The sequence below is a fragment of the Somniosus microcephalus genome, chromosome 13, assembly GCF_052327205.1.
Source record: "Somniosus microcephalus isolate GS21.2 chromosome 13, FLI_Smic_1.0, whole genome shotgun sequence".
Taxonomy (NCBI): Eukaryota; Metazoa; Chordata; class Chondrichthyes; order Squaliformes; family Somniosidae; genus Somniosus; species Somniosus microcephalus.
In genome coordinates, this window is record NC_140999.1 from 183,216,732 (window position 1) to 183,229,828 (window position 13,097).

General features: G+C 48.9%; 1 protein-coding gene across 4 annotated transcripts in view; it reads right to left on the reverse strand.

Annotated features, from left to right (window-relative positions):
* phf20b (PHD finger protein 20, b) overlaps positions 1–13,097 on the reverse strand; it is an 88,942-nt gene that overhangs the window by 27,224 nt on the left and 48,621 nt on the right. For 3 of the 4 annotated variants that reach the window (XM_086005770.1, XM_086005769.1, XM_086005768.1), the window contains 3 exons: positions 10,750–10,953; positions 9,304–9,396; positions 3,610–3,780 (listed from right to left, as the gene is read on the reverse strand). In XM_086005770.1, coding sequence (XP_085861896.1) covers positions 3,610–3,780; positions 9,304–9,396; positions 10,750–10,953 — 468 coding nt within the window. The remainder of the gene's footprint in view (positions 1–3,609; positions 3,781–9,303; positions 9,397–10,749; positions 10,954–13,097) is intronic. The other variant, XM_086005771.1, reaches the window with a different exon arrangement.

A 13,097-nucleotide genomic window follows, 5' to 3' on the forward strand; every position in this document is an offset into this window, starting at 1 on the left:
AACAATTTCAGACCATAACCTCGGCCCCTATTTATCCATATGGCAGCTGTTGATTCTGCTATTCCCATTTACACCTTCTAGACCCATCTTTTGTTTCTTTACTCATCCCATTTACCATCTCCTTTTGCTTTGTACAGGAAACTTTGTGCTATCCGGAGGTGAGCTATCCGGCAATCTGGAGCCACTGGCAAAAATCAGCAGCTGTTTTTTTATTCTTTTTGTTTGTTTTTTTTGCTTTGTTTGAACAGTCAAGCTGTGCAAGGTCTGTAGCTATAGCAACAGCTTTAGCTACAGAGCCTTAGGGCCACACCCGAGTGTTTAGAAGCTGTTGCTAAGCAACAGAGTTTGTTGTCAAATACGGAGATAAGAATCTCCGTATCTCTCAACATTAACTCTGGAGAGTACGGCAGCTTTCAGGCAACGGCAGCAGCTTGGTCCGGTGGGTGCCGGATAGCACAAAGTTTCCTGTACAATCATACCTTTTGTCATTTAATCTCTCCTGCCTTCCACCCTATCACATATGTTCTTTCTTCCCCCCTTCCCCTTTACTTACTTAAAACCTGTTACATTTCTAACTTTTTCCAGTTCTGACAAAGGGTCATCGACCTGAAACATTAACTCTGTTTCTCTCTCCACGGGTGCTACCTGATCGGCTGAGTGTTTCTGCTCTCTCAGGTGGATGTAAAAGATCCCATGGCACTATTTCGAAGAAGAGCAGGGGATTTCTCCCCAGTGTCCTGGGGAGAATATATATCCCTCAAGCAACATAACAAAAAAAAAAGATTATGGATAAGGTCCCGCATAAGAGATTAGCGTGTAAAGCTAAGGCACATGGGATTGGGGGCAAGGTATTGACTTGGATAAGAGAACTGGTTGGCAGACAGAAAGCAAAGAGTTGGAATAAATGGCTTTTTTTCCCCGAGTGGCAGGTAGTGACTAGTGGGGTACCGCAGGGATCGGTCCTTGGACCCCAGCTATTCACAATATATATTAATGATCTGGACGAGGGAACTAGATGTAATATCTCCAAGTTTGCAGACGACACAAAGCTGGGTGGGCGTGTGTGCTGTGAGGAGGATGCCGAGAAACTCCAGTATGATTTGGACAGGTTGGGTGATTGGGCAGAAGCATGGCAGATGCAATATAACGTGGATAAATGCAAGGTTATCCACTTTGGTGGCAAAAACAGGAAGGCAGATTATTATCTGAATGGCAATAGATTGGGAGAAGGGGAAGTGCAACGAGACCTGGGCGTCCTTGTGCACCAGTCGCTGAAAGTAAGCATGCAGGTGCAGCAGGTGTTTAAGAAGGCAAATGGTATGTTGGCCTTCATAGCGAGAGGGTTTGAGTACAGGAACAAGGATGTCTTGCTGCAGTTGTACAGGGCCTTGGTGAGACCACATCTTGAGTATTGTGTGCAGTTTTGGTCACCTTATCTGAGGAAGGATGTTCTTGCCATGGAAGGAGTTCAGCGAAGATTCACCAGGCTGATACCTGGGATGGCAGGAATGACGTACGAGGAGAGATTGGGTCGATTGGGCTTGTACTTGCTGGAGTTTAGAAGAATGAGAGGGGATCTCATCGAAACTTATAAAATTCTAACAGGACTAGACAGACTAGATGCAGGAAGGATGTTCCCGATGGTCGGGGAGTCCAGAACCAGGGGTCACAGTCTAAGGATAAGGGGTAAGCCATTTAGGAGAGATGAGGAGGAATTTCTTCACCCAGAGAGTGGTGAACCTGTGGAATTCTCTACCACAGAAGGCAGTAGAGGCCAATTCATTAAATATATTCAAGAAGGAGTTGGATATATTTCTTAAGGCTAAAGGGATCAAGGGAGATGGAGAGAAGGCAGGGACAGGGTACTGAATTTGGATGATCAGCCATGATCTCATTAAATGGCGGAGCAGGCTCGAGGGGCCGAATGGCCTACTCCTGCTCCTATCTTCTATGTTTCTATCTGGTCATTATCACATTGCTGTTTGTGGGAGCTTGCTGTGCGCTAATTGGCTGCCACGTTTCCTACATTACAACAGTGACTACACTTCAAAAAGAACTTCATTGGCTGTAAAGCGCTTTGGGATGTCCTGAGGTCATGAAAGGCGCTACAGAAATGCAAGTCTTTCTTTCTTCATACCTGTGAAACACAAAGACTAAAAGGGAACAACTGACCCAGGTTAGCTCAGCCTGGACTCTGAATATTTGTGTTGACACACGTGCATGTTATGTTGTAAAATGGATAAACTGGTTACCTCGGAGACTTGCAAGAATTACAGAGGATGTACGGCACAGAAACAGGCCATTCGGCCCAACCAGTCCATGCCGGTGTTTATGCGCCACTCGAGCCTCCTCCCGTCTTTCCTCATCTAACTCCATCAACATCTATGTTACTCGCCTCAACTGCTCCCACATTCTCACCACTCTCCTGGGTAAAGAGGTTTCTTCTGAATTCCCTGTTGGATTTCTTGATGACTATCTTATATTGATGGCCTCGTGGGGGGGGAAAAAAACTCTCTCTCGGCATCTACCCTATCAAAATCTTTCATCATTTTGAAGACCTCGATTAGGTCATTCCTCAGCCATCTCTTTTCAAGAGGAGAAAAAAAAGAGACCCAGCCAGAAAGGCGCTTCTAGTCACGAGGAACGTTGCTGTTTCAATCTCTCTGGTATCTATGCAGGATGCAGCAGGGAGTTGTGGTGCACAGCACCTGTGCGATACCATCACATTTTCAAGAAGCATGCACCATACAACTGCCCGTACACACGTAGGGGGTGTGCCCTTTCTTATAATTACACAGCTTTTCCTAGTAATCGACTGCAAATTATTTCTCAATTGACTCGCAAATCATATATTGCTAATCTCTGTTAGATTACAGACAATATCACACTTTCCGGTTTCCGTCACAGTACATATCCTATATACAAATCATCTAAAGCTTTCCACTACAGTAAATTCTAAGATTGTAATCACGCCCACATATTCATTGTTCCCTATATAATAAATCCCATAATAACCCAGCTCAATATATTCCCTACATTACATAGAATGTACAGCCCAACTGGTCTGTGCCGGTGTTTATGCTCCACACGAGCCTCCTCCCACCCCTCTTCGTCTCACCCTAACGTACCCTTCTATTCCTTTCTCCCTCGTGTGTTTATCGAGCCTCCCCTTAAATGCATCTACACTCATCGCCTCAACCACTCCCTGTGGTAGCGAGTTCCACATTCTCACCACTCTCTGGGTAAAGAAGTTTCTCCTGAATTCCCGATTGGATTTATTAGTGATTAGACTAACTTACGGCCCCTAGTTCTGGCCTCCCCTCGCAAGTGAAAATATCTTCGCTACGTCTACCCGATCAAACCCTTCCATAATCTTAAACGATTTTCTATCAGGTCACCTCCCCCAGCTTTCGCTTTCAACAGTGACTGCACTTCAAAGAAATCTCATTGGCTGTAGAGCGTTTTGGGACGTCTGGAGGCTGTGAAAGGCGCTATATAAATGAAAGTTTTTTTCTAACCCAGAGTACTGTTAATACAAGCAACATAGGACATCGGCATTACTGTATTTTGGAGAGAATGTGGAGAAAGAAAAAAAATCAGACCACCAACCGTCAAATTTCAGTCCTTCCTTGTAGTATCCCGAGTCAGAACTGCGTAAGGATGTGTATTTATGGGAGAAGGGAAATTTGTAAGAGGAGGAAGATCTGGTTGAAGGGAATGTGGATTTTTTAGGTGGGAAATCTCTGGAGACATCTATGTTCTCTTCACTGCCAGAAAACTCTGCGATCAAAGAATTCAAAGATGTCAGCACAACCTGCCCGGCAACATTGCACAAACTGGGCTGAAGCAAAAAAACAAAGAAAATAAAACGGGCACTGAGGTAACCAAAGTGGGGAGGGGAAACGCGCTGTCGACTTAAAAAGTTTTAAAACAGGGCGACGGCGCTTTCGCATCCCAGTGGCAAGATCCGGCATTTACCCCCGGTATTCCGCTGGTGAGGAATGCCGATCAGAAGAGCTGGGTGAGGTGCCGAGCAGAGGCTCTGGGCATTGGGAGGACAGGGAGGGAGGAAGAGGCCAGAACACCAGCGAGCGGATCCTCGTGCGCGCCCCCCGCCCCTCCCGCTTGCTGCAGGGGCCCCGGAGACTGCGCTGGGTTGTCTGCTGTATTGGCCGAGTTGTAGGAAATAAAAGCTTCGCAGATTCCCCCACCGGAGACGGCACGTTCAGTCACCCGACAGAGCTCCTGATTAATGCACGATGCTTTTCTCCAGTATCACGGCGGCAGTCATTTTATTTCGATTCGGGGGTCATCTTAAAGCTTCGTCCTCTCTCCGCCCACATCTTTATAGAGATTGCTCCGGCTTCCTCGCCGCCGCCCCGCCCCTCGCTCCCTCACATTGCCACACTATCCATCCAATTCCACACCCGTTTTACACAACTGGTCTGCACATTTAACCCTTCCCCCCCCCCAACCCATCACAAACCTTAAATGAGATCAGACACAGTAGAATCATAGACATTTACGGTGCAGAAGGAGGCCATTCGGCCCACCGTGTCTGCGCAGGCCGAAAGAGAGCTATCCAGCCTAATCCCACTTTCCAGCTCTTGCCTTGGCTGTTGCTTAACCCTGGCGTGTTGACACCTATTGTCGTGCCCTCATAGAATCATAGAAATTTACAGCGCAGGAGGAGGCCAAAGAGCTCTCCACCCCAATCCCACTTTCCTGCTCTTGGTCCGTAGCCCTGTAGGTTGCGGTACTTCAAGTGCATATCCAAGTACTTTTTAAATGCGTTGAGGGTTTCTGCCTCTACCACCCTTTCAGGCAGTGAGTTCCAGACCCCCACCACCCTCTGGGTGAAAAAAGCTCTCCTCAACTCCCCTCTAATCCTTCTACCAATTACTTTGAATTTATGAAATACAGTGTTCTGCTAACTGCGAATAATGCAGCTTGGGCTTAATTATACCACCCCCTCGTTTTGGTTTGAACAATGTTTTGCATAACTCGCAGTAACGTGACAACATTTTATGAATTGTTTTTCTGCCTACTGTTTGTGCTCATCAAGATAAATGTGAGGTATTACATTTTGGTAGGAAGAATAGGGAGGTCACTTATCACTTGGAGGGTGCGAGTCTAGGTGGGGTAGAGGAACAAAGGGATCTCGGAGTACAAATACACAAATCACTAAAAGTAGCGACACAGGTTAGCAAGGTCATAAAAGAAAGCAAACCAAGCACTAGGGTTTATTTCTAGAGGGATAGAATTGAAAAGTAGGGAAGTTATGTTAAACCTGTATCGAACCTTGGTTAGACCACACTTAAGAGTACTGCGTACAGTTCTGGTCGCCATATTATAAAAAGGATATAGAGGCACTGGAGAGGGTGCAGAGAAGATTTACAAGGATGATACCAGAAATGCGAGGGTATACATATCAGCAAAAGATGAACAGGCTGGGTCTCTTTTCTCTTGAAAAGAGACAGAGGGGTGACCTAATAGAGGTCTTTAAAATTATGAATGGTTTTGATAGAGTGGATACAGAGAGAGTGTTTCCACTTGTGGAAAAGAGCATAACTAGAGGCCCTCAATATAAGATAGTCACCAAGAAATCCAATAGGGAATTCAGAAGAAACTTCTTTACCCAGAGAGCGGCGAGAATGTGGAACTCGCTACCACAGGGAGTAGTTGAAGCGAATAGTATAGATGCATTTAAGGGGAGGCTGGACAAGTACATGAGGGAGAAGGGAATAGAGGGTTATGCTGATAGATTTAGATGAGGAAAGACGGGAGGAGGCTCAAGTGGAGCATAAACACCGCATGGACTGGTTGGGCCGAATGGCCTATTTCTGTGCCATATATCCTATGTAATCCTAGGAGCACAATCACTTTTTATCACCCAGTATCGGCATCCAACACACAGAGCAAAGCTTCCTCTACGCTGCACAAACGACATGCTAGAATTGCAGGCTTGAGGTGGCAATCCTTACGGCCAGCAGAGGGGGTAAACCTTCATCTCCTTCATGTTGGGAGGGTTTTAAACACAAATCCCAGAGCTGCAAAGGATGGTTACCAACTGTGCCACCTAGTCACCTATCTATTGGGAGCAATTCGTCGGCGTGAGGAGGTGAACTGCAATATTCAGAGGGCAAGCGCAGAAATCAGAATCATTGTAGGGGCTTGTGTGACCAGATGTAGCTGGTGAAAATGTTTTATGATATAAACCGGGGGGACACGGAACATGAAATCATGAAGGGGATTATTTTCTGACTATTGCACACAGTACAGGACACATACACGCACACACACCGCACTATAAACTGCACCATCACCAACTGCTGTCAGAGTAAGGGAACGACACATAGAAACCTAAATCCATACCAAAATGTAATGGACAATGGGAAGCAGAATCTAATTTTTGTTTTTAATCCCCAGAACCAAAGCAACGAAAAGCATGACAGTAAATGATTATGCTATACGCAGTAATACATCGAAGTTACAACATCCAGTCCGTGTCAGCCTTGGCCCTCCATGCCAGCAAACAGTTCAAATTTCATTGACCCGCCCTCTTCCCCTATCGTGGATAAATGTGAGGTTATCCACTTTGGTGTCAAAAACAGGAAGGCAGATTATTATCTGAATGGCAATAGATTGGGAGAAGGGGAAGTGCAACGAGACCTGGGTGTCCTTGTGCACCAGTCGCTGAAAGTAAGTATGCAGGTGCAGCAGGCGGATAAGAAGGCAAATGGTATGTTGGCCTTCGTAGCGAGAGGATTCATAATCATAATAATCATAATCAACTTTGTCATAACGAAATGTAGGAGTACAGGAACAAGGATGTCTTGCTGCAGTTGTACAGGGCCTTGGTGAGACCACATCTTGAGTATTGTGTGCAGTTTGGTTGCCTTATCTGAGGAAGGGTGTTCTTGCCACGGAAGGAGTGCAGCAAAGATTCACCAGACTGATTCCTGGGATGGCAGGAATGACGTATGAGGAGAGATTGGGTCGATTGGGTTTGTACTCGCTGGAGTTTAGAAGAATGAGAGGGGATCTCATTGAAACTTATAAAATTCTGACAGGGCTGGACAGACTAGATGCAGGAAGGATGTTCCCGATGGTCAGGGAGTCCAGAACCAGGGGTCACAGTCTAAGGATAAGGGGTAAGCCATTTAGGACTGAGATGAGGAGGAATTTCTTCACCCAGAGAGTGGTGAACCTGTGGAATTCTCTACCACAGAAGGCAGTAGAGGCCAATTCATTAAATATATTCAAGAAGGAGTTGGATATATTTCTTAAGACTAAAGGGATCAAGGGATATGGGGAGAAAGCAGGGACAGGGTACTGAATTTGGATGATCAGCCATGATCGCATTGAATGGCGGAGCAGGCTCGAGGGGCCGAATGGCCTACTCCTGCTCCTATCTTCTATGTTTCTATCCCGTCAATCCCTTTGCCTTCGTCCATCTATCCGATCTAATCTTGCATGTTGACGCAGCTTCTGCCTCAATCACTGAGCTTGGGAGTGAATGCCACCGCCCCACAGCTCTCGTGTGAAGAAGTTTCTCTGGCCCTCTGCTCTAAATCTCTTTTTATCTGATCTTGTATCTCTGGCCCCTCATTCTTGGCCCCTCGATCACTGGAAGCAGTCAGCTTCTAGCTACCGTGTCAGTTGTGGCTCAGTGCGTAGCACACTCGCCTCCGAGTCAGAAGGTCATGGGTTCAAGTCCCCACTCCAGAACCTGGAGCACAAAATCTCGGCTGACACTCCAGTGCAGTGCTGAGGGAGTGCTGCACTGTCAGAGGTGCCGCCCTTCGGATGAGACGTTAAACCCAGGCCCCGTCTGCTCTCTCAGGTGGACGTAAAAGATCCCATGGCCACTATTTCGAAGAAGAGCAGGGGAGTTCTCCCTGGTGGCCTGGCCAATATTTATCCCTCAACCAACATCACTAAAACAGATTATCTGGTCATCATCACATTGCTGTTTGTGGGAGCTTGCTGTGCGCAAATTGTCATTGCCCACATTACAACAGTGACTACACTTCAAAAAGTACTTCATTGGCTGTAAAGCGCTTTGAGACTCCCGGTGGTCGTGAAAGGCGCTATATAAATGCAAGTCTTTCTTTCTTCCCGGTCCTAATCTTTCAGAATTTTAAATACTTCTATCATATCGCTCCATAATCGGCGCTGTTCTCATTAAAAAAAACTAGTGGTGAAGTGTCCCTTCGTATTTGTATCTCCCATGCAGGCAGCCATCTCGTGAATCTGTGCTGTACCTCTCTACAGCTTCAATACCCTTCCCTGCAGTCCGGATGGAACCTTACGTCACACAAAGTAATTTGAGGTCTTACGAAGGTTTTATATAGGCTCATTTTTTACCTCTTGGCTTTTATATTGTGTACCACTTGCGACAAAACCTGGAATTACGTGCTAATTTTACAGCTATCATAAACGTGAGGTGCTGCCTTTAATATCTTGTGAAGCTGTTTACCCCCCAGCCCCTCGGCTCTTCCAAAGCACCGAGCCGACTTCCGTTCGCAGTATAATTACTGCCGGCATTTTCTTTAAACCAAAACGCATCACCTGACACTTAATGACATTGGATTCCATCTGGCACTTTTTAGCCCATTCGCCTCTCTTATCAGCTGTCTCTTCACCTCCCCCCTCCCACTCGCTCTTTGGCCAATTTTACCCACTCCTCTCCCGAGGGCGCTAACTGGCACAGTTCTAAAGGCAATGCCAGCCCTCCCGTCCCAGTATCCCGCCCAAGTGGCCATTCCTGGCGTGTGGCAATGCTCCCTCTAAATTTAAAAAAAAGTTTATTTGCGCGTGCGGTACCTTCAGATTTGCTCCGCGGTCGCGTGGTATCTTCGCGGACACAGCTTGAGAGAGGCCGGCGCGACACATTCCCCCAATTGCTGCGTGGGCGCCGCTCGGAGGGACAAGCTGGCGTGCGTGGGTGAGCCTAGATCGCGACTTGGCCACGAGTGAGGGTGCTTCGCATTGGAGACCAATCCTGCGGGGGGGGGGGGGGGGGGGGGGGGGGGGGGGGGGGGAGGGACCTGCTGGACAGCAGACAGGAGTGGCTGGTTTACGACTCCTTTTCCGAGCTCAGGGACAGCGAGGTCAGCTGTAGCACACTTACAACCATGACGGACCGTGAGCGAGAGCACAGCAGAGACCAGAGGACTGAGCTTGCGGGTTTGAACGGCTGGGTTTCCCTAACCGGAGCATCAAGACACTGATCGCCGATTGGTTATTCCTGTATCTACGACTTGTGCACATTTCCTACAGACGACAAAATCATCTTACCGGACTTTGACTTCTTTTTCTTTTTCTTCTTTTTCTTCAGTTTCACCTTTAGGAAATCACGGAACTTTTTCTCCTTGCTCCTCTCTTTCATTCCTGCATGGGAGGGGCGGGGCAATTAAATTATTTCAGAATGACAGAAAGCGGACTCAATAATTACTCGACTTCTCAACAGCTGACTGGTGTGTGCACGGCAGAGCAGTGCTGCACACAATCTGTCAGCAGGACCTGGCGCCGTGCTGCAGGCGCGCAGTCTGCAGGAGCTGGAGCAGTGCTGCATGCGCGCAGTCTGCAGGAGCTGGTGCAGTGCTGCATGCGCGCAGTCTGCAGGAGCGGGAGCAGTGCTGCATGCGCGCAGTCTGCAGGAGCTGGTGCAGTGCTGCATGCGCGCAGTCTGCAGGACCTGGTGCAGTGCTGCATGCGCGCAGTCTGCAGGAGCTGGTGCAGTGCTGCATGCGCGCAGTCTGCAGGAGCTGGTGCAGTGCTGCAGGCGCGCAGTCTGCAGGAGCTGGTGCAGTGCTGCATGCGCGCAGTCTGCAGGAGCTGGTGCAGTGCTGCATGCGCGCAGTCTGCAGGAGCTGGTGCAGTGCTGCATGCACGCAGTCTGCAGGACCTGGTGCAGTGCTGCATGCGCACAGTCTGCAGGAGCTGGTGCAGTGCTGCATGCGCGCAGTCTGCAGGAGCTGGTGCAGTGCTGCATGCGCGCAGTCTGCAGGAGCTGGTGCAGTGCTGCATGCGCGCAGTCTGCAGGAGCTGGTGCAGTGCTGCATGCGCGCAGTCTGCAGGAGCTGGTGCAGTGCTGCATGCGCGCAGTCTGCAGGACCTGGTGCAGTGCTGCATGCGCGCAGTCTGCAGGAGCTGGTGCAGTGCTGCATGCGCGCAGTCTGCAGGAGCTGGTGCAGTGCTGCATGCACAGTCTGCAGGACCTGGTGCAGTGCTGCATGCACAGTCTGCAGGACCTGGTGCAGTGCTGCATGCGCGCAGTCTGCAGGAGCTGGTGCAGTGCTGCATGCGCGCAGTCTGCAGGAGCTGGTGCAGTGCTGAACATATGCAGAAATTTGAGCACAATGGCAAGAGGGGGATGGTACAGCACGTCACACCCCAGAGCCAGACAGCAGAGGAGGCACAGCAAAGTACTGCAGATAGTGAGGAGCCAGAAGCAGTGAGTCTACATCTGATCACTTTGTAGTATGCACAATGCAGCCAATTTCTTTTAAACAAAAAAGGTTCCAGGGCAACAACATCACAGCAATTGGATCCGAGCCAATACTTAACTATAGAGAGGATAACAGTCAGCTGCTAATGGGCTGTACGGTTGGATCATCAAGGAACGCTATTTGAGATCCATGCCAGTTGCACGCTAACCTTTTCTGCTCGTCTTAACATTTTAGACAGAATAGAAGACACACAGTCCCTTGAACTCTGGTGTGCGTTCTCCGCTGCCCTTACCGCTTTCTGTGAAGCCCCTTTCCCGCACTTGCAGCTTCCGATGAGACCTCTCCATCTGGTTGTCCTTGCTCTTCTCGCGGAGGGACGGCCTGGACAGCGCAGCGATGTCGAGAGAGGATGGCGCCGATATCCGCCTCTTCTCATTGAGCTTTGCAGCGCTGGAAGACTGAGAGTCCCGATGGGACACGTGCTGCTGAGACCCATCTGGAAGGGAACCACAAGCACTGCCGATGAGATCTGCACTACTTATGGAGAAATAAGCGATGTGTACAAGGCAAATCAAGTAACTGTACAGGGAACAGTATTACTGTCTCCGCACTCGACCTGTATTAGTGTATTTCTAAAGTACTGTACTAGCTGGGTTCAATGGCAATCCTCACCTCTTAGTAAAGTCATTGGTGCATGCCCCATAATTAGCCAACACTTCAGTGCAGTACTGAGGGAATACTGCATTGTTGGAGGTGCTGTCTTTTGTTTAAGGAGATGTAAAAAAAATCCCATGGTGGTATTCAAAGAGTAGCAGGTGATTAACTGGTCATCTATCTCAATTATATAGATATACTAGCTGGGGGAGCCCGGCTTTGCCAGGGCTGTTTTGGGCCGGGCGGTTTAAATCGAGTCCCAGGCTTTGGGGCCTCTCTGTGTCCCTCTGTGAATCTGCTGCCGGGGCAACATTTTAAATCGAGTCCCAGGCTTTTGGGCCCTGTCTCTGTGTCCCTCTCTCAATCTGCTGCCGGGCAACATTTCTACCTTTTAATACCTTGAAAGATGAAAGTGAAAGTACTTGTAAAACGTTTTTGGTAAATCTTGTTATTTTTAAAAGAGATACTAACTTTTTCGAAGCTGGATTAGCAGAGTAGTTTGAGCTGGAAGTAGTGAAGCAATGGCTGCCCGATACCGGAGCTGAAAAGCATTAGTCCCGCCCACAGACGCAGCGATTGGCCAACCATCAGGCGACTGAACTGTAGGATTGGTCAATCGTGCCGGCACAGGATTGGTCGACCTTGACGTCAGTCAATCAATGCTACTTAGCAGATAATGAGTTTAATTTTGAAGGGTTTTTGCATAACGCGGCGAACAATTTTTGTCCGGCCGAAATGTAAATATGCTTAGGACGGTTCTGGAATCGTCAGCTTTCTTTCGACGTAACGCACATGTAGGTACGCTCTATAACTTTCAAGTTAATTCAAGACAGACAGACGGAATGACAGACAGAAGTATCCTTTTATATATATGATAGATAGATAAGTAACTAACACACCCCCCCCCAACCACACACACCCCCCCCCCAAACACACACACCTCCCCCCAACACACACACCCCCCCAACACACACACCTCCCCCAACACACACACCTCCCCCAACACACACACACCTCCCCAACACACACACCTCCCCCAACACACACACCTCCCCCAACACACACACACCCCCCAACACACACACCCCCAACACCACCCCCCCCAACACACACTCACACCCCCCCCAACACACACACCCCAACACACACACCCCCCCAACACACACACCCCCCCAACACCCCCCCCCCCCCAACACACCCCCCCCAACACACACACACCCCCAACACACACACCCCCAACACACACACCCCCCCCAACACACCCCCCCCCCCCAACACACCCCCCCCCCCAACACTACCCCCCCCCCAACACACCCCCCCCCCCAACACACACCCCCCCAACACACACACACCCCCCCAACACACACACCCCCCCAACACACACCCCCCCCAACACACACACACCCCCCCAACACACACACCCCCCCAACACACACACCCCCCCCCAACACACACACCCCCCCCAACACACACACCCCCCCAACACACACACCCCCCCAACACACACGACACCCCCAACACACACACACCCCCAACACACACACACCCCCAACACACACACCCCCCCAACACACACACCCCCACCAACACACACACCCCCCCAACACACACACACACACACACACACACACTACACACACACAAAATACAATACAATACAAATCGCTTTATTGGCATGATAAGGTACATCTTATGTTGCCAAAGCATCAAAATACATTTATGGTTGAACACATAAACGCGGTTCCATTCATACAGTGTATAAACAGGTATATCCCGGAGTTTATAAATATACATTCGCCTTGTTTATATATACTCTTGTCTTAGTTTACTGGTTGTCCCTCTGTTCATGGCAAGCTGTAACATAGTGTGCCGCCCAGTGTTACACAGCTTCTCTCCTCCCCCAGTAGGAATGGGAGTTTTTGGTTGTGTCAGATTTCTGAATTCAGGGCATATTTGTGAGAATTTTTGGTAGAAATTCTCTCTGAT